The sequence below is a fragment of the Ranitomeya variabilis genome, chromosome 3 (genome assembly GCF_051348905.1).
Source record: "Ranitomeya variabilis isolate aRanVar5 chromosome 3, aRanVar5.hap1, whole genome shotgun sequence".
Taxonomy (NCBI): Eukaryota; Metazoa; Chordata; class Amphibia; order Anura; family Dendrobatidae; genus Ranitomeya; species Ranitomeya variabilis.
The window spans coordinates 498,734,936-498,757,214 of NC_135234.1; the positions used below are offsets into that span (position 1 = coordinate 498,734,936).

General features: G+C 41.8%; 1 protein-coding gene across 7 annotated transcripts in view; it reads right to left on the reverse strand.

The window, feature by feature from the left end:
* Positions 1-22,279, reverse strand: part of MSI2 (musashi RNA binding protein 2) — an 894,813-nt gene that overhangs the window by 106,212 nt on the left and 766,322 nt on the right. For 3 of the 7 annotated variants that reach the window (XM_077296830.1, XM_077296828.1, XM_077296829.1), the window contains one exon: positions 16,640-16,705. The exons of 2 other annotated variants lie outside the window; for them this stretch is intronic. In XM_077296830.1, the coding sequence (XP_077152945.1) occupies positions 16,640-16,705 (66 nt within the window). Of the gene's footprint in view, positions 1-16,477; positions 16,524-16,639; positions 16,706-22,279 lie in introns of all 7 variants that reach the window. 2 more of the 7 variants (XR_013223945.1, XM_077296833.1) reach the window with 1 other exon arrangement.

Sequence of the window (22,279 nt, forward strand, 5' to 3'; positions counted from 1 at the left end):
CTTCACTCTGTCTTTTTTCCAAGAACATACCAACTTTAGCATTATGAGAAAGCAAAATCCAAATGGGTTACAGTAACAAAATTACAATTTTACATTTGCTCATTTCTTTTCTTTTGAATCTATTGTGTTAAATGTCACTCTATATTTCTTATATCGCTTTGAACGCATGTAAAATATATGACCTGCAACTAAAGTTTATTTTGGTCAAAAACAGCTTATCAGACAAAAAAATGTTAATATGTAAATAAAGGCACACTGATTATACACGGCAAACAGTAAAACCCTTGAAATTACTTCTAAAGGGATTTTCCATGATCTAATAATTCACACTTTTTTGTTAAAGGGAACCTGTCAGCAGGATTGTGCACAGTAACCTACAGTGTCAGGTCGGTGCCATTATACTGATTAAAATAATACCTTTGTTGATTAAATCCGTCTTGTGGTTGTTGTTTAATCATTATTTTCAGTTTTACGCTAAGGCCATGTGCACACGTTCAGTATTTTTCGCGTTTTTTTCGCGTTTTTTCGCTATAAAAACGTGATAAAAACGCGAAAAAAACGCTTACATATGCCTCCCATTATTTTCAGTGTATTCCGCATTTTTTGTGCAAATGTAGCCTTTTTTTCCGCGAAAAAATCGCATCGCGGAAAAAAAAGCAACATGTTCATTAAAATGCGGAATTGCAGGGGATTCCGCACACCTAGGGGTCCATTGATCTGCTTACTTCCCGCACGGGGCTGTGCCCACGATGCGGGAAGTAAGCAGATTATGTGCGGTTGGTACCCAGGGTGGAGGAGAGGAGACTCTCCTCCACGCACTGGGCACCATATAATTGGTAAAAAAATAAGAATTAAAATAAAAAAATAGTCCTATACTCACCCTCGATGTCCCCCGAAGTGTTCCCGCCTCTGTGCTGCACGCTGGCTGGTTCCTGTAGCTGGTGTGCGGTGAAGGACCTTGCCGAATGACGTCACTGTCCTGTGATTGGTCGAGACCGCTCACGTGACCGTGACGTCATGGAAGGCCCTGCGCGCACACACCATCTATACGGAACGGACGCCGGTGAGGAGATCTGATGTCTGCGGGTGAGTATAAGCATTTTTTTTATTTTTTTAATTATTTTTAAACGTTCTATCTTTTACTATAGATGCTGCAAAAGCAGCATCTATAGTAACAAGTTGGTCACACTTGTCAAACGCTATGTTTGACAAGTGTGACCAACTTGTCAGTCAGTTTTCCAAGCGATGCTACAGATCGCTTGGAGCATTCTGCAAGCTAATTACGCTTGCAGAATGCTAAAAAAACGCAAAAAAACGGGAAAAAAACGCAAAAAAAAAAAATGCGGATTTCTTGCAGAGAATTTCCGGTTTTCTTCAGGAAATTTCTGCAAGAAATCCGCAACGTGTGCACATACCCTAATGGTAGGCCCGTGCCCCGGGGCAGCCTGTGGGGGTTTTCATGTGGTGCTCTGATTAGGTATTCATCTGTATGGCTTCTGACAGGTCACTGATCCCTCACTGACCTGCCCCCTAATTTATATAATGAATACCTGTACATACTGAAGAAAAAAAACCCTTCTGCAGGCCAGTGCCAGCCGTGGCACCTGCGATGTTTAAATCACGTTTAATGTGTAGTTACTACATGTGATTGAGCTTTTCCAGAGGTGTATAACAAAAAAAATAAAATAGCGCCCGCCATGCCTGCGTAGTAGCTTTAGCATTATGAATACCTAATCAGAGCACCACATGAAGACCCCCCTTCCCGGAGCACGGGCATATCATTAACTCAACACTGAAAATAAAGATTAAACAACCACACAACGGATTTCATCAACTTAGGTATCATTGTAATCAGTATAACAGCGCCAACCTGACACTGTGTGTAGGTTACTGTGCACAGTCCTACTGACAAGTTCCCTTGAAAAAGCATTTTAAAGAAGTTTGCCAAGATAAAAAAAAATGAGAAGATCTCAAAAATCTATGCTCACCATCTACATTTCTCACCACTCCCAAGTGCACCGATGGCCCTTGTTAACTCGGTTGCAGAAATTATATTTGGAGGCCATGATTTGCACACGGATGGCATGCCATTGCTGCAGAAATTAACAAAGACCAATGCATAGGTTCTTCTGTCAATTTATTGTGATACCTGCCTTGCACCGGTTTTCTTGGAAAACCCTTTTAAAGAAAAATTCCTATTAAAAATTTTTTTTTTTTTGCAAACAAGCTATAAGTAGTGTACGAGTTCTCTAATTCTCCCCCAGGAAACCCATCCAGGAGACCATGTGCATGGTCACAGAGCAGACAACATCTGGTTAGATCTTGTAATTAATTACTAATAATTATTAGAATAAAATGTGCTCTGGGCAATATGGATACACTGTATTATATCTAGATGAGGGCCTCATTGGTGGTGCATGGCACGGAGATTCTTATTTTGGTGCTCCATCAATCTCTCTCCATCATCGCCGCAGATCTTGCATTGGGTATAATGAAGTGTATCAGTTTTGCCCTGGAGCGTTTTGTTGTGTAATCACTAGCACAATTTTAAGTAAACCCATCCTCCACACTGGAGATGCCAAATGACAAGCCAAGCCATAATAACCAAGTAATAACACTGTTATTAAAGCATGAGTGGCATATCACCCTAAAAAACAATGGTGCTAGGCAGACATTGCCGTGATTCAGTATCATTTTAGTGATAGTTACTGATTTGAGATATGCCAGCTACCTAATTTATCCCAGTTTATTGCTGGAGGGCACAATCATAGTGTAGTCCAATGCTGTGACTGTGGCATGCAAGGACTATTGCTGATACCCATGGTGATATTACTACTTGTATTGTTAAATTAAATATGCATATTGTAAATGTTTTCCCTGTCACTTCACATCTTCATTGCCTCTCGCCGTAATGGGGCTCGCTATGCGGTAAGGTTCTGTGTTCATTAGTTTAGACGAATGATGGTTCCTGTAAGGCTGTTTGGTCCTGTAGAGTGCCTTAGCTGTATATTCTACCGTTGATAGATCGAGGTGCTTACAGCTGTTTGTTTTCTACAAAGCACAGATTTCTTATGTGCGCAATGATCATCTCCATTAGAGCCAAGCCAGACAAGGTTAACACATTACTGAACGTGTGTAATAATGTAAAATGCTTGCAAAGAGCAGTGTATTATTGAAGAGTTTATTGCGTTTAGTTTAGATCCAATATCAAGTTGTGGGATAGTGAACCGAGACCAGATTACTACATGTTTCGGGTTAGCAAAATGAGTTTGTCACCACTGACGTTACAAGTGCTTACATGTACATTCACTGAACGGAGTGCGGTAATTGCAGATATTGGCAACTTGATGAATACGCTGCAATTATGTTTCATTTGTCCAGTTAAGCCGGTGACAAAAGTACTTACACGACAAGCCAACACACTATGGTTCAATAATTATTTGTAACACCATTGCATTAAATTGTCGATGTGCCCAAGGCCAACTAAGCAAAGCATCTCCTAATCGAACGGCTACAGAAGTAGCAAAGGACACCACTGGTTAAGCAAGCAAAGTGGTGAGAATGCTCTACAGAAATAGGGTATAATGCCGCATCTAATGCTCTTTCATTATTTATGCCATCAAGGTAAATCAACTACACACAAAAGTGGATGAACAAAAACTAAAACATGTTTTCAAAGATAGACTCTTGAGTTGGTTTGATTACACAAGCAAAACATGCAGTCAGCTGATATGAAGAAGAAGCTGGACGCGGAGAGAGGGTTAATTAATAGAAACCTTCCTGCTGACAGAGCTCAGAAGAGTATTTGAGAGGAGGGGTGAAAGTGTGAGAGGCTGGAAGCAATGTCTCAGACACCCTCTCTTGCAGCAGCCTCAACCAAGCAAGAGAGAAACAGAAATGCAATTGCTCACACTCACCATCCAGCTTAGAAGCTTACTGTTACTGACTAATCAGGCCTGCAAGTAGAAAGTGCGGCACACCGGCTCCTGGCACACAAGTGTATCATGGCACAGCACCCAAAAGCATTCTGTATGGTATCGTTTTAATACATAAAGTCTCATAATACTTGAATAACTGTTTGAAGGAGAAACATCACATTATGTGTATTTTAACCATCACCATTTACACACCAGTGGACTAAATTTAGATAAGACTATAGTGGTCTTTGCCTATAGTGGTCTTTGCCTATAGATGTCCCCCTGCTCTTTCTACTTGCTAAGCCCCAAGGGCTGGTGTTAAAGTTATACAGAATCTACTCACAAACAAAACTTTAAAAAAAAGTTTAGTAAAATGGCAAATAAATTATTATTAAAATATACCTTTTACAAACTAAACCACAAAAGCAGTACAATATAAAGGCTTTTATGGTGTACAGCCCTTAAAAGCCTATATATCGCTCTGTGTTTTTGTTTTCACATGATAAAAATCAGGTAGGAAGAATAAAAATTGTAGAAACGTGGTACAACTGACGGTCTTGGTTAGTCACTGGTAACACAGAGGCACAACCAACAAGACTTCAGATTACGAAACCTTTGCAATCTGCAAGCAGTGCCCAGTTTGAATGGAACGATTTTCGGTTTTGTTTATTTTTTTTAGCATTTTAATTGTTAAAGGATTTTGGGATTTTTCAAGTTTACATTAATTCTCACCCTTCCGTCATCCTGCAGAATTATGAAGGATGCAGTCAAAACAATTACACTTTATTTAGAAGCGATCTCCCGCAATGATTAATGCTGAAAACCCATACAAATTTACAAATGACTGAAAATGTAGCAAAATCATTAAGTGATTCCCCAGGTCTTGCAAAACTGCACCTATCAGCATAGTATGAACGCCTTTATTTGTCAAGGCATGCAGGGAGTTGTGCACCAATTTAAAGACCATGGCTATAATACACGTTGCAAACACTGGAGAATTATGGTCAGCACTGACATGGATGAGGGGAATTGATTAACTTCTACTTTGCTAGAATAATCCTTTGCAGACTTGCATAGTTAATTTCTGGAAAGAATACATTACACACAGGAGAATACACTGGTGAGGAAAATCACAAATGAAAAGAATCATAATTTCTTCTTAAAAATGTACTACAGGGAGCTCTCTTCTGACAAAGTTAATGGCATTCACTCCGATATATTTTTATTATGAGGTTACTAGGCTCAGGACAGAGCCGTCAGTAATTTTTACCCTGGTCATCAGGAGATCATCGACTCATGGCTAGAGATAAGTGAACCCAAACTTAAAAGTTCAGGGTTTGTAGCGGACAGTTAGTGTCCGATGCTAAACACTAAATATGGACTTCTCCCGGAAGTCCATTGCAAAGTTTGGGGGAAGTCCGAGAAAGAGAGAAGTCAGAGAAAGAGAGAAGGCAGAGAAAGAAGTCCGAGAAAGAGAGAAGAGAAAGAGAGAGAAGATAAAGAAGTCCGAGAAAGAGAGAAGTCCAAGAGAGAGATAGAGAAGTCCAAGAGAGAGAGATAGAGAAGTCCAAGAGAGAGATAGGGAAGTCCGAGAGAGAGAGACAAGTCCGAGAGAGAGAGAAAAGTCAGAGAGAGAGAGAAGTCAAAGAGAGAAGTCAGAGAAAGAAGTCCGAGAGAGAGAACTCCGAAAGAGAGAAGTCCAAGAAAGAGAGAAGTCAGAGATGTAGAGAAGTCCAAGAGAGAGAAGTCCGAGAGAGAAATAGAGACGTCCAAGAGAGATAGAGACGTCCAAGAGAGAGCTAGAGAAGTCCAAGAGAGAGATAGAGAAGTCCAAGAGAGAGATAGAGAAGTCCAAGAGAGAGAGATAGAGAAGTCCAAGAGAGAGAGATAGAGAAGTCCGAGAGATAGAGAAGTCCAAGAGAGAGAGATAGAGAAGTCCAAGAGAGAGAGATAGAGAAGTCCAAGAGAGAGAGAGAGATGTCCAAGAGAGAGATAGAGATGTCCAAGAGAGAGATAGAGATGTCCAAGAGAGAGATAGAGATGTCCAAGAGAGAGATAGAGAAGTCCAAGAGAGAGATAGAGAAGTCCAAGAGAGAGATAGAGAAGTCCGAGAGATAGAGAAGTCCAAGAGATAGAGAAGTGGGATGCTGGGCCGACTGAAATATTCCACCTAGAGATCTGCAAGCATCTTCTCAAAGTCCATCGGAGCACATCAAACAGCGCCTGCCGAGCAGATTCCCACTGCACATCGCAATAAAGAAGAAGGCACTGCCATTCAAGGCTCATCTACAAAGTAGCAGTCCCAGCTCCTACCATCACAAAGCCTTCCTACACCAGAAGCCTCCCAACAAAAAGTACCCAAAGCCAGTCTGACAAAGCCATCAACCTCCATGGCCTGACAAAAGGTGAAATCCAGAAGATGATGATACACAAAGTCAAAGAGGAATATCTCAGCATCTGGAGGAACGACATAAACCAATCCCAGAAACTGACGATATACCAGAACCTACAGAGGGAGTACAAACTGGCCCCATATCTAGATAAACTAGAAAACCCGAAAGAGCGACAGATCCTGAGCCAATACAGACTGAGCGCCCACAGCCTACTCATCAAATCTGGGTGGCACCGACAGAACTACAAGCCCCGAGAGAGCAGACTCTGACAGCAGTGCCCCCAGGAGGCAGTAGAGGATGAGGCCCACTTCCTGCTGAGATGCCCCAAATACTCTGTAGTGAGGGACACTCGGTTTAAGAGACTGTCTTATCTCCTCCCAGACTTCACCTCTATGGAGGAGGAAGAGAAACTACCGATAATACTGGGGGTAGAGGAAAGTGCAGCGGCCATAGCAGCGGAATATGTCAGTGCCTGCCACAGACTAAGAGGAGCTTGAAATGTCATGGACTCCTGTCCCCCACCCTGGACATGTCCCTATACCCCGACTAAAGAGCCTGATATGCCATGGACTCCTATACCCCACCATAGTCATGTCCCCTATCCTCTAAAAGTAGCCTGATATATCCTGGACCTCTGTATGCCTCCCTACCCCACCCCCTATCCCCCTATTTTTAACATATGCTTTGGAAATGCTAACATGTACTTAGTCCTACCAATAAAGCTCATTTGAATTGAATTTGTATTGAGAAGTCCAAGAGAGAGATAGGGAAGTCCAAGAGAGAGATAGAGAAGTCCAAGTGAGAGATAGAGAAGTCCAAGTGAGAGATAGAGAAGTCCAAGAGAGGGAGAGAGAGAAGTTCAATACAGAGAGAATTTTCCAGCTCAAAAGTTTCAGATCGATTGTTTTCAATGTGGTTTGGGTCCTGGTTCAAGTTCGGATACAGTTCTAATATCTGAACCAAACTTTGGAATAAAGTTAGGGTCAGGTACTAGAATCCAAACATCCACGGGTCCGCTCATCCCCACTCAGGGCACCAAATTGTACAAAATTCCATGCCTAGAACTGCAGTGGTCTGCTGCTTCTAACTGCTGTGAGGCAGTGACCAGTATTATATGTGAGGGTCGCTATGTGTCCCCCAGGATCCTCATAGAAGCGTATTAAGGCCGCTGGAGTGCATTGCGGTCACAGGTATAGCTGTGGTTGCAATGCAGAATAAAATTAAGTGTGGTATTAGACAAGCTATTTTCCCATGGCAGATTTAAGAAAACCCAGCATGGGCTTTTATTTTTGGAGCAAACTACAGGATAGTAGTGGGGCAGTTCGCTCCCTCCAGGTTGGGTCTTACAAGTGGCCCATTGCCACAGATACCATTTAAAAACCATGCAGCAAAGGGTTGGGTGTGTCAGTCTTGGTTTGCAAACTGCAGAGCAGGTGGCTCTGCAAGGCTCAGCCTGTGTGAAGTATCACAGAGCCAAGCAAAGCAAAAAGGCCTGGCATCCCTCAGCGTGACAAGGTGGTGCAGTCGCCCATGGCAACTGGTCTCGGATACGGACTGTCTTGATTCCTGGCTGCGATCCAGAGGATACCATTTTGTTTTCCTTTTGTGAGAATGGTGGACACTTTGCTCTGAACTTTCCTGTGGTCACTGTCTATCACACTGCACCAACGTCACTGCACTACACTGCCTAAGCTACATGGAAGTAGGGTAAGGTCTCTCATTATGGCAGATAATATAGAAGTTAGGCTTAAAAAGGTTGTTCAGGATGATGAACTATGGTATTGCCTGGTATTACAACTCAGCTACAATACACCACACAACCTGCGGACAAGTGTGGCAACATGTTTGTTAAAATGGAGCCATGTTTTTCTATTATTGGACAACACCTTTAAGTATCTTTACTAAATATGTATTCCACCTGGAGTAATGTTTATAGGAGTTAATATGATGCAGAGTTATTACGATTACAGAGATGTTCTCTGTCCTTTCTTTGTATGAACCAGCTTTTAACATTCTGTATAATAAGCAGCTCATAATGGCAAGAGAAGGTGCAGATGTCTTCAATGACAATATATAAAAAATGTGATGGAAATACTTTGCTAATTATCTCAAAAGAAAAAATATTCATAGAAAGAAGGATATTCTGCAATTTATGTAGACAGGGTTTCTTTCATTAGGATATGGACTTCTTTAGTGAAATTATAAGTGTTTAGAAGGAGACAGAGAATAGATTGCATGCAAACACAATAATTGCATTTGCGAAAGAACAAGTGGATGGGGCAGGGAGGAAGGATGAGAAACACAGAAAGAGGAGACATGTTTGTCTTAATTATGGAGAAATCTGCTTAAGAACTGGCAAAGTTTCAGAATCAAAATATGTATTGATGTCTTCATTAACAGAAAGGTTTTACAAGGTGAGCAGACCATGCTGCACACCCACAATGGGAAGGAAAGACGGAAGACATTAAAAGAGAACTCAAGTTATTATAAATACACTGTGTTCCAAATTATTATGCAAATGACATTTTTCTAGGATTTTCCTAAATAGTCGGGCAAATGACAGTCAATCTAACATAAGTCATCACCCGTTAGATTATACATCAAATTTTATTGAATAAGCCTCCCAATGATAACAGTATAATCTCCAAAATGAATAAAAACTCAAAATGCTCTGTTCCAAATTATTAGGCACAGTAGAATTTCTAAACATTTTATATGTTTTAAAGAACTGAAAATGCTCATTTGTGGAATTTGCAGCATTAGGAGGTCACATTCACTGAACAAAAAAGCTATTTAACTCCAAAACATCCTAACAGGACAAGTTACATGTTAACACAGGACCCGTTGATATCACCTTCACAATTCTTGCATCCATTGACCTTGTGAGTTTTTGGAGAGTTTCTGCTTGTATTTCTTTGCATGAAGTCAGAATAACCACCCAGAGCTGCTGTTTTGATGTGAACTGCCTCCCCACCTTCATAGATCTCTTGCTTAATGATACTCCAAAGGTTCTCTATAGGGTTGAGGTCAGGGGAAGATGGTGGCCACACCATGAGTTTGTCTCCTTTTTTGCCCATAGCAGCCAATGACACAGAGTTATTCTTTGCAGCATGAGATGGTGCATTGTCATGCATGAAGATGATTTTGCTCCTGAAGACACATTTCTTTTTATACCATGGAAGAAAGTTGTCAGTTAGAAACTCTATATACTTTGCAGAGGTCATCTTCACACCTTCAGGAACCTTAAAGGGCCCTAACCAGCTGTTTCCCCTTGATTCCGGTCCAAAACATGACTCCTCCACCTCCTTGCTGATGTCGCAGCCTTGTTGGGACATGGTGGCCATCCATCAACCATCCACTATTCCATCCATCTTGACCATCCAGGGTTGCTCGACACTCATCAGTAAACAAGACTGTTTGGAAATTAGTCTTTATGTATGTCTGGGCCCACTGCAACCGTTTCTGCTTGTGAATACTGTTTAGAGGTGGCCGAATAGTAGGTTTATGCACCACAGCAAGCCTTTGAAGGATCCTACACCTTGAGGTTCGAGGGACTCCAGAGGCATCAGCAGCTTCACATAACTGTTTGCTGCTTTGTAATGGTATATTGCCAGCTTCTCTCTTAATCCAATGAATTTGTCTGGCAGAAACCTTCCTCATTATGCCTTTATCTGCATGAACTCTTACTGTGCTCTGTTTCAGTCACAGATCTCTAATATAATATCTAATGTTCTCATACCTTGACCAAGGCATTGCACTATTTAATGCTTTTCAGCAGCAGAGAAATCCTTTTTATTTCCCATATTGCTTGAAACCTGCGGCCTGCTTAATAATTTGGAACATAATTTTTAAGTAGTTTTACTTTAATTATAATCACCTAGAAAACTAATTATCACATGTGTTTAAGATTGATTTCAGTGACCATTGAGCTCTGAGACACAATACTATCCACGAGTATATATGAAAAACAAAACAATTAAATCTTTAAGACACTTAAATCCAATCTGCATAATAATTTGGAACACAGTGTATATCCCCTTTTATAGGATATATATCCTATAAAAAGGGAGAACAACATGCAGTACACCAGTTGCTGTGAGACTATAACCCCCAGAATGCCCTAACAGCTGCAGACATTGAAGCAGTTTGGAACTTGTAATTTCACAACAGCTTGAGAATGAAAATTTCAAGAGGATTAGTCAGATCCTGACATGTCTTGCATTGATCCTCTGTCATAGCTTCTGGACACATCTGACTACTCTGACAACTGGTGTTGCCATTTCCTTTGTAAAAGGGGTGTTTTTCTAGACTGGCACTGGCATCACAACGTGTAAGGACACACCCTGCTGAGGAGGGGAATGCTCAATCCACTGTCAATGTATTCACAACTTTCCGAGAGGAATAACAGAGGGCTAGTTTAACACCATTATTGAAAAGATTCTCCAGAATATATGTTGCTTGAAAAAAATGGGTCATATAAAGAATGTTGGCAAGTCAGCCTTAATGATGCGAAGGCACGCTGCATAGAGCCAGCCAGTAAGTCCAAACATAGTTGGTCTCTGCCAAATCATTCAGTTGTTGCTGGATAGTAGAGATGAGCAAATCGATTTGCAGGACCCTGTTCCTGCAAACATAGCAATACAATTTGGCCGCCAGACAGGAGCCCTGTAAACTGCTTCCTTCTAGTTGGAAAACCTTGTACTTCTTCTGATTTCTAGGCCTAGCGTGACATCATGTGTGTCACAAACCAACAATGATGACACATTGGGAATACAAATCAGGACAATTTACAAGGCCCTCGTTCGGCAACCATGGGTTACTGAAGTGGTCACTGTACCAGTGTCCTGCAAATTTATTCACTCATCTCTACTGGATGGCAAAATCAAATTTAGTCTGCCCATGCTGCTCCTTGGGATCTAGCCAGAGCTAGAATCTATGGGTCTGATTCATCATTTCCGCTTTATTTAAGTCACTTTTATTTTTGAGTCTTCTGTTATTTGCCAACATTGTGTTCCAAATTCTTCAAAATGGTGCAATTCATGAATTTGACTCAAAATCAAAAATGCTTTTTTTTAAATTTTTTACCAATTTTTTGGAATTGTTTTTTTCAATCAAAAATGCTCTTTTACACATTTTCAACCAATTTTTGGGAATTGTTTTTTTTACTATCAAATATTCTTTAACCCCTTGATGACCTTCTGATTTTCCATTTTGAGTTTTCGTTTTGTGCTCCCCTTCTTCTCAGAGCCATAACTTGTTTATTTATCAGTCAATATAACCATGTGGGGGTTTATTTTTTGCGGGATGAGTTGTACTTTTGTACAACAGCATTTCTTGACAAACAATGTACTGAGAAACGGGAAAAAAATCCAAGCGAGTTTAACTGGCAAAAAAAAGTTGCTGTTTTTTTGCCATGTTCACTAAATGCTAAAAATGACCTTCCATTATAATTCTCCAGGTCATTTCAAGTTTGTAGATACCAAACATGTATCGGTTTTTCAGGATCTGGGGTTGGGTGAGGTCTTAATTTTTTGCATGCCGAGCTGACATTTTTATTGATTACTATTATTATTATTTAATTATATAGCACCATTAATTCTATGGTACTGTACATGAGAAAAGGGGTTACGTACAGGGTTATAGATATCGTTTTCAGTAAACAAATTTACAGCGACAGACTGGTACAGAGGGGAGAGGACGCTGTCCTTGCGGACTTACATTCTACGGGATAATTGATACCATTTTGGGGTAGATACAATGTTATGATCGCCTGCTATCGCATTTTATTGCAATGTTGCGGCGACCATAAAAAAAAATAAAGTAATTCTAGCATTTTATTTTTTTTTCTCATTATGCAGTTTACCAATTGAGTTAATTTAGTTTATATTTTGATAGCTTGGGCGTTTCTGAAATCAGCGATACCAAATGTGTATTTTTTTATTTTTTTGTTTTATTTTGAATGGGTCAAAAGGGGGGTGATTTTAACTTATATTTTCTAAAACATTTTTTACACTATTTACTAATAGTCTCCTTAGGAGACATGAAGGAGTGGTCATCCGATCACTTGTGCTAAATATTAGCAGGGCTTCAGCCATGCTATGTGTAGCAGAAATGATCATCTTCAATGAATGTAGTCCACGGGCCGGCGGCCATAAGAGATCTGCAATGACAGGTACAGAGGTCTTCTGCAGACCCCCGGATGCCATGCCAACCCATCTGCGCTCCGCGATCATGTGACAAACTCACAAATGGGCGGGGTTTGTGACACGCTTCCGGTAAGTGTAAGTTAAATGCCACTGTCAGAGATTGACAAAGACATTTAACATGTTAACAGCCGTGGGTGGATCGAGATTCCTGCTGCGGCTTTTAGGGGCACATGACAGCTGATCAAATCAGTTTTCATGTGCCTGAAAAGATGCGAGCTCAGTGCCAGAACAGGCATCAAAGAGATGGAGGTCACCTATGAGGTACCTATAGGTCATAGGTCGTAAAGTGGTTAAAAAGGCACAACAAGCATCTAATTAAAAACTCCTCAAGAAACTGTATTCCAGTGGAGGTCCTGGAGTGAGATGCGGCAAAAAATGTGACATTTGGAAAAAGTTCTATTTAATGAATCGGTCTAAAATATATGGACAGCAGTGCTTTAAAAAACAAAATACTACCTTAAAAGTGGAGCACGATATATAAATACCGTATATACTCAAGTATAAGCCGACCCGAGTATAAGCAGACCCCCCTAATTTTGCCACAAAAAACTGGAAAAACTTATTGACTCGAGTATAAGCCTAGGGTGGAAAATGCAGCAGCTACCGGTGAATTTCAAAAATAAAAATAGATGCTCCATACCGTTCATTATGGCCCCATAGCTGTGCCATATAGTGCTCTGCACCGTTCATAATTGCCCCATAGCTGTGCCATATAGTGCTCTGCACCATTATTGTCCCATAGCTGTGCCATATAGTGCTCTGCACCATTCATTATTGCCCCATAGCTGTGCCATATAGTGCTCTGCACCATTATTGCCCCATAGCTGTGCCATATAGTGCTCTGCACCATTATTGCCCCATAGCTGTGCCATACAGTGCTCTGCACCATTATTGTCCCATAGCTGTGCCATATAGTGCTCTGCACCATTCATTATTGCCCCACAGCTGTGCCATATAGTGCTCTGCACCGTCCATTATTGCCCCATAGCTGTGTCATACAGTGCTCTGCACCATTATTGCCCCATAGCTGTGCCATATAGTGCTCTGCACCATTATTGCCCCATAGCTGTGCTGCTGCTGCAATAAAAATAATAAAACACATACTCACCTCTCTTGCAGCTCCTCGGCGCCATATTCCCGGCGTCTCTCCGCACTGACTGATCAGGCAGAGGGCGGCGCGCACACTATATGCGTCATCGCGCCCTCTGACCTGCACAGTCAGTGCGGAGAGACGCCGGGAAGATGGCGCGGCGCCCGGCGTGTGGAACGAGGACAGGTGAATATGTAATACTTACCTGCTCCCGGCGTCCCGCTCCTTCCCCCGGACAGCTGTTCTTCGGTGCCGCAGCCTCTTCCTCTATCAGCGGTCACCGGCACCGCTGATTAGAGAAATGAATTATGCGGCTCCGCCCCTATGGGAGGTGGAGCAGCCTATTCATTTCTCTAATGAGCGGTCCCACGTGACCGCTGAACAGGGGAAGAGCTGCGGCACCCGAAGACCGTGGGACGGGCAGGGGGAGCGTCAGGATCGCCGGGACTAGGTAAGTATACCTCAGCGCCCTCTCCCCCTCACCCGCCGACCGTGACTCGAGTATAAGCCGAGGGGGCACTTTCAGCCCAAAAATTTGGGCTGAAAATCTCGGCTTATACTCGAGTATATACGGTAATAAGGTGCAAATAGTAAAACTACTTAAATTACTCCAGAAAGCTGGAGAAACCGGTCTCTATAATTCCTCCAATTCTTTTTTTTAAATTGTCGATTTCTGACCCTCTTGATTAAAGTAAAATACTTTGTGGGCCTAGGGCTAATTCAAGCAATGTGATTTTGAGTTGAAATTATGCCAAATTAAAGGGGTTGTCCACTACTAAGACAACCCCAAGCTTAGTCCTTATACAATAAAAAAGCCTATACTCTCACTCCTTTGACTGCGCCATTCCCATGGTGTCGGCATTCGCGGCCCCAGGGCTTTCGTGGGTTGCATAACACGTGCTGCCCGGTGCCCAATCAGCGTTACTGTCCCAGCCTTCGGACAAATTGAGTATGAAGAGGAAGTCAGATCAGCTGGAGCCCAGACTTCCTCTTCAATTTGCCTGAAGTCGGGGACAGTGACATCAGCGCTGAATAGGCGCCGGGGTCACGTGTCACAACAACCACACAGGAGCCCTGGGGAGAGCAAGTGCCAACACCACGAGAATGGCGCAGGCACGGAAGGTGAGTATAAGCTTTTTTATTTTATCTGGGCCAAGTATGAGGTATGACAAGAAGTTGTCCTAGCAGTGGACAACTTCTTTAACTCTGATTTCCTTCATAAAAATCCATGCTCCAGCAACACAGAATTGAATTAAGTAGCTGCTGGACACCTCGGGCTCCCCTTATCCCAAGAAAAGCAATTTAACATGGGTCCCAATATAACAAGGTAAGAGTTTGTGATGGTGTGAAGAAGCATTAGTAGAAAATCAAAAGTTGAAACAAGCAGCAAGTAGGATTTTATAGAAGGTGACAGTACAGTCTACTGGAGTTCCCTTTTAATGACCAGCTGCCATTTTAGTATGCTTGCGCTGACCTTTTTTTTTGTAGTAGTAGTAGTGACTTTTCTCAAACTTAATACTTTTATTTAAACATTAAGAAGGTGTCAACTACTTTTCATTGATGACCTATCTATAGAGCTGCAGCAAAGCAATGGGGGCAGCATCGTAGACTAACAAGTGAACCCGGCAAGGAGTACAAACCGCTGCTGGGGTCGAACATTATCTGAAAGGGGGAAAAACCCCTTTGATTTATGTTTATTTAACAGTTTCCTCTACATGCTAACAGCTGACTTGCCTGTCACATGACCTAGCGTTCAGCATTGAGAACAGTGAACATGATTATTCGGAGCCTTCTATGGAAGTCTACCAGCTCTATGCCCATAGACTTCTTAAGAGATGAATAACTCCTTAGAACCTTTCGAACTATTAATAAAATAGAAACCAATGCTTTCTAGTGACATTTTATGTAAAGTTTTTTTTTTTACAGAATCAAAAGGAAAATATAATTTAACTACAGTATCTTTTACTTGGGAATTCCACTAAAAACCTGTTTAAGGAAAGTTTGCATGAAATGCACATCATGGCCAAAAAGTCCATAAAGGACCACCAAAACTAGAATAGAAGCTGGCTTATTTGCAAAAGTTACTAATAACATTCACAGATATGTATATTATCTATGTAGGTATTTGTCTTTAACTCTTTCACTGCCAAAGACTTGTGATGTGTCATGACTTTACTCGTTTGCCAGAATAGAAAGAGTTTAGATTTAGAACTGAACTTGCCAGTTTTGTGTGCAGACTTTCAGCCACAACCATTAATTTTTATGCACTTTTTTGTTTTTTTTTAACAAAATGCTGTGCTTTGATGTAAAATTGCATAAAGACTCCATTAACGCTAAATTAATGGATGGCATTTTCACAATGTGCTCTTGATGAAAGACAGGTGCTCTAGGGCAAAGTACTCTCTTTGCAACAGCTCTCCTCTCTTGCCAATAAAGGATGACCTTAAACAGGGAATCACACACTTAATTCAGAAAGCTTTAGAAGAGGATATGAAAATGGATTGAAAATTGGACAACTCTTTAAGTCCTATTAAAGGATTGGGCATCCATCTCTTATTGGGTAAAATGTCTGCTATCAGATATTATGGCGTCGATATTGGACATCTCAAGCTATATCTATGAATGTCATTGGTATCTTCTTTAATTAAGACAACATCTGTCTCAGTTTTGGTGGCTTTTTTTATTTTATTTCATCATGTTAAAGGATTTGTTCCAAAACGAACTACAAATGGGTTAAATAAATAGCTTTTTTATAGCAATTTCAATTATTATTACAAATATTAAATAAGTACAATTTTCATAAATTAACCAACTAAGTATTATAAAGAGCTAGTATGTCGCTATATCTACTTGACAGCAACTGTAACTTACTTGAGTGGGGACGACCTGCGGATCAAACCTGATACTTCACCTTTAACTTGCAAAGGAAATGAATGACTATAATCAGCAACAGACACTTAAAACAGACCAACCATGCAACTTGCTTCTATCTACCACTACTTTGTGCCACGCTGAGTTCACAAGGCCACCTACCTGATCCTCTTGCTGCCGCCACTGCTGCTGCTGCTACTGGTCCATAGGCTGCTGCTGTAGGGAAACCTAAACAAAAATGAAAAAAACAAAACATGTACGACCAGATTGCAGTAATAATCTAAAGGCAAGTGGCACACTCATCGTAAAAGAAAAAATACGATTTCAAACCGCTTTTAACTGTGAAGACCTAATGAGAAAAGTACATAAAATACACAAGGCGATAATCACCTTCTACCTCTGAGCCTTTACTGTAAAGTGAATGTCTACTCTTTAACAACCTCTCCTTTTTTTACCCTATACAGATCAGTTAGTGCTGATCAATTTCTTAATATTTGTTTTAATGGTCTAGATCTCTGATTTTGCAACGGCCCTGCATTTTTTTAATCTGTATGCCAGTTTTCTGTAGAAAAATAGTAGCAAATTATGGTGCATGTCAAACCTGCAAAATAATTGGGACGAGACTTAGGAGGAGAGAACTTGGTCACTGTGGCCTGATAAATTTACTATATTTAGACTGTAAATTCGAGGTACTGGTGCCATAAATGGGCCAAATTTAATGCAACTTAATATAAATTAACAACTAAAGAAATTCCAGCACAAAGAAAAATTCAAGAGAGAAAAATGTATTAATGTAGCATAAAATCACAATAAAAAAACAAACACAGACATGTCCTTAATCATAGGTACTTTTTTGATTATGTGATTTTACATTACATTAATACATTTTCCTCTTTTTAGCTTTTCTTGTTAATGGAATTTTTCCTTAGCTGTTTTGCCTTTCATGCCGGCCACCGTTTATTCCGTGCATCACCATATGGACTTTTGATTACCGCGCTCTACCTTGGCGAAGTGAGTTTTTTCTTCTTTTATGTATTCTAAATAAATTAGGTGCACCTTACTTCAACTTAATACATATCATAGCCAACATAAGACATTATTCTTAATAAATTCCCTCCACAGAGCAAAAAATATTCACACACAAAATTCTGGCTACCTGCAGCAAGAACTTGAAGGACCTTGCTGTGTACTCTCCTTTTTTGTTTTACCCATTTACGAGCTGTGTGTCAGAAAACATATTTCCATCCTCAAAGAAAATATGTCAGTGCAAAGAAAAGTAAACATTCACTTTAAGCTATGAAGTACATGAAATAACTTCCCTCTCCTATTTAAAGAAATTGTCTGCTTCAAATTCAGCCTTGCATAATAAGAGATGTTCACAGAGTCTCCTAAACTACACTGCTCAAAATAGAAAAGGAACACTAAAATCCCACATCCTAGATATCACTGAATGAAATATTCCAGTTGTAAATCTTTATTCATTACATAGTGGAATGTGTTGAGAATAAAACCTAAAAATTATCAACGTAAATCACAATATGCCACGGAGGTCTGGAGTTGGAATGATGCTCAAAATCAAAGTGGAAAATGAAGTTACAGGCTGATCCAACTTCAGTGGAAATGCCTCAAGACAAGGAAATGATGCTCAGTAGTGTGTGTGGCCTCCACTTGCCTGTATGACCTCCCTACAATGCCTGGGCATGCTCCTGATGAGGCGGCGGATGGTCTCCGGAGGGATCTCCTGCCAAACCTGGACTAAAGCATGCACCAACTCCTGGACAGTCAATGGTGTAACGTGTTCATTGGTGGATGGTGCGAGACATGATGTCCCAGATGTGTTCAATCGGATTCAGGTCTGGGGAAAGGGTGGGCCAGTCCATAGCATCAATGCCTTCATCTTGCAGGAAAAGCTGACACACTCCAGTGTTGTGAATTCTGCTCTTGGTCTCCCTCCGGTGGTTATAAGTGGTACTGCTGCTCCTTTGGATTTCAGCAGTCATCAGGTGCTTTCACTTATTACCAATTCTGACTGGGCTATTTAGTCTGGCCAGATCCTTTCGTTAGTGCCAGTTGTCCATTGTTCCCGGGTGGATTCACATCTCTTCCTGGATTCTCCTGCTTATCTGTTCAAATCGTCAAAGATAAGTCCTGGCTTGGTTTTTGCAGTCCACATACTGTGGACTTTATTGTTCAGTGCATTTCTATGTTTTTCTTGTCCAGCTTTGTCAGTGTGGATTTATTTAGTCAAGCTGGAAGCTCTGGATAAGCAGATTTTCCCTCCATGCCTTTAGTTAGGTGTGGAGATTTTTGTATTATCTGTGGTGGATTTTTCTAGTGATTTTTAATACTGACCGCATAGTACTCTGTCCTATTCTGTCTATTTAGCTAGATTGGCCTCCTTTGCTAAATTCTGTTTTCAGTCTGCGTATGTTTTTTCCCTCTCCTCTCACAGTCAATATATGTGGGGGGCTGTCTATCTTTTGGGGATTTTCTCTGAGGCAAGATAGTTTTCCGATTCTATCTATAGGGGTAATTAGTTCTCCGGCTGTGTCGAGGTGTCTAGGACTGGTAGGTACATCCCACGGCTACTGCTAGTTGCGATGTTAAGTTCAGGGTCTGCGGTCAGTACAGGTACCACCTCCTCCAGAGCATGTCTGATGCTGCTCCTAAGCCACCAGATCATAACACTCCAGCCACATGAGGTCTGGCATTGTCCTGCATTAGGAGGAACCCAGGGCCAACCGCACCAGCATATGGTCTCACAAGGGGTCTGAGGATCTCATCTCGGTACCTAATAGCAGTCAGGCTACCTCTGGCAAGCACATGGAGGGCTGTGCGGCCCTCCAAAGAAATGCCACCCCACACCATTACTGACCCACTGCCAAACCGGTCATGCTGAATGATGTTGCAAGTAGCAAATCGCTCTCCACGGCATCTCCAGACTCTGTCACATGTGCTCAGTGTGAACCTGGCTTTCATCTGTGAAGAGCATAGGGTGCCAGTGGCGAATTTGACAATCCTGGTGTTCTGTGGTAAATGCCAATTGTCCTGCACGGTGTTGGGCTGTGAGCAGCATCCCCATCTGTGGACGTCGGGCACTCAGACCATCCTCATGGAGTCTATTTTTAATCGTTTGTGCAGACACATGCACATTTGTGGCCTGCTGGAGGTCATTTTGCAGGGCTCTGGCAGTGCTCCTTCTGTTCCTCCTTGCACAAAGGTTGAGGTAGTAGCGGTCCTGCTGCTGGGTTGTTGCACTCCTATGGCCCTCTCCACGTCTCCTGTTGTACTGGCCTGTCTCCTGGTAGCGCCTCCAGCCTCTGAACACTACGCTGACATACACAGCAAACCTTCTTGCCACAGCTCGCATTGATGTGCCATCCTGGATGAGCTGCACTACCTGAGCCACTTGTGTGGGTTGTAGACTCCGTCTCATGCTACCACGAGTGTGAAAGCACAACCAACATTCAAAAGTGACAAAAACATCAGCCAGAAAGCATTGGTACTGAGATGTGGTCTGTGGTCCCCACCTGCAGAACCACTCCTTTATTGAGTGTGTCTTGATAATTGCCAATAATTTCCATCTGTTGTCTACTCCATTTGCACAACAGCATGTGAAATTGATTGTCATACAGTGTTGCTTCCTAAGTGGACAGTTTGATTTCACAGAAGTTTGATTTACTTCGAGTTATATTCTGTTGTTAAGTGTTCCCTTTATTTTTTTGAGCAGTGTTTAAGATGATTTTTCTAGGTGCGAAGCAATAAATGTTGCCACAGGATAAAAGTATAGTTATAAAGTAAGCGTTTTCATATATGCCAAACGGTGAAATGTCTGATGATCTATTTAAATAGAACTTAATTTGTCAGGGGGGCATGGTTTGTGGGGGACAGGAGCAGACGTGCTTCTACAGAGCTCCTGAACAATCCCCTATACTGAGCTACCTTTTGGCTTAAAAAGTGGAATTTATAGACCTACAGACTGGTAAAACCTTGGTCCTTATTTACAGCACCCAAAATGAAGAAGTTAAGGTTTTTTACAGGGACAACAAACACTTCAGCTTCTTGGCCGGTAACAAGGCCTCCAAACAAGATGGCCGCCACACAGGCAGATATGAGGAGAAAGTACCTCAAGGTCCATGTTACACAAGATGCAGAGAGAGATGGAGCATGAAATTTCATGGGAAATTCCAAGGAGACTTATGAAAAAGGTCCCTTTTACTGAGGTGTCCGGGAGGGTTTCACATGCTCCCCGAGACAACCAGGATTCAGGACGCATAAGGGACAATGGCCATGCTGACTCGCGGTCAGCTGATGCTGAGGCAAAATGCCGGGTGACGTCAGCGCTGTCACCGGTGAGGAGATCAGCGCTCACCGCGACAACACATGCCGATGGAGAGGTGAGGAGAATCCGGGAGCCCCGATAAGACCGAGAGCCGCGACGCTGCAAGAGGAAGTATCCCAGGCCAGGTCACATATCGTGACAGCAGGCAGGTCTTGCTCGGCTGATTCGGTCCGGCGGGAGTTGGGAGGTGAGGCCCGGTGTGGCTGGGTGATTGCTCTGCTGGCCGCTTGCTGCATAGCGGAGAACAAGGTGGCTGGTATGACAGCGGCGGGGGAGGAGAAGATTCCGCCGCTGTAAGATGTTCAGATACACTGTAAAGCGGCGATTAGAACACCGCCACTACTATATAGCGCCGCGCAGTCTCTTTTTGCTTCTGAGAGCTATGCGGCTGATAAGTCTCTACATAGCAGCCCACAAACACCAAGTGCAATGGTTAATGACCCCAATAATAAGGGGCTGTGGTGCAGGAGCTGCACCACAGAAGGTAAAGAAGATGATAAAGCGAAATTTAAAGAGAGAGTTCTGCCGATCAGGTGTGGTGAAATGATTAAAACTCCACCACTATATAGTGCCACACAACCTACTCATATATTATCTGGATGTGCCACACTAAAATCCTCTTCTGAAACCCCAATAATCATAGGGGAATCCCATGGAAACTCTGATAATAGGGGGCAATTTTGCAGAATCCCATCTGTTAAAGAGGCTGTATTAACAAATTTTAATGGTGGGGATCAGCCATCTGACGCATCAGAAAATGACCTTTTCAAACGGCTAATGTCACTACAAAAAATTATATTGGAAGAAATTAGACTGCTTTGTGATAAAAACCTCAGTGAAATACTCCAAAATATACCTACCAATCCCATCTCATCTATGGAACCAGTCAATAAAAACTATGTAAACCAAGATACAGACAACTCCTCTGACTTATCAGAGGGGTGAAAAAGAACCCACTCAGAGGAATCCATAAGAATGATAGATACCTCTGATTATGAAGGTAGTGACTTTAATAATTTCACAGATTCTGATGAAAATTCAACCCAAAATTCCCTCTCAGGGAGCTCCTCGGAGTTTGAGACTCATGAGCCCACAAAAAAATGCCTGCCTCAGCTAAATAAAACTAACTTAGGTCTAAAAAAAACATGATGCGGGACCCGAGATCTATTCCTCTAATGTTTCTTTAATAGATAATATACCAGCCTCCGATGACTATCCATCTGAAGGCTTTATGATAGATATCTGCAGAGCCCTTTTGTCATCGATAGATATTTTGAAAAAGGGTAACAATCCTATTGGATATAAACCTATATACCCATCTCCCAAGAGCCAAATATTAAAGGGCCTCTGAGTCGTTTATCAAGCAGCTTTTTAACCCCTTAAGCCCTGAGGGTGGTTTGCACGTTAATGACCGGGACAATTTTTACAATTCTGACCACTGTCCCCTTTATGAGGTTATA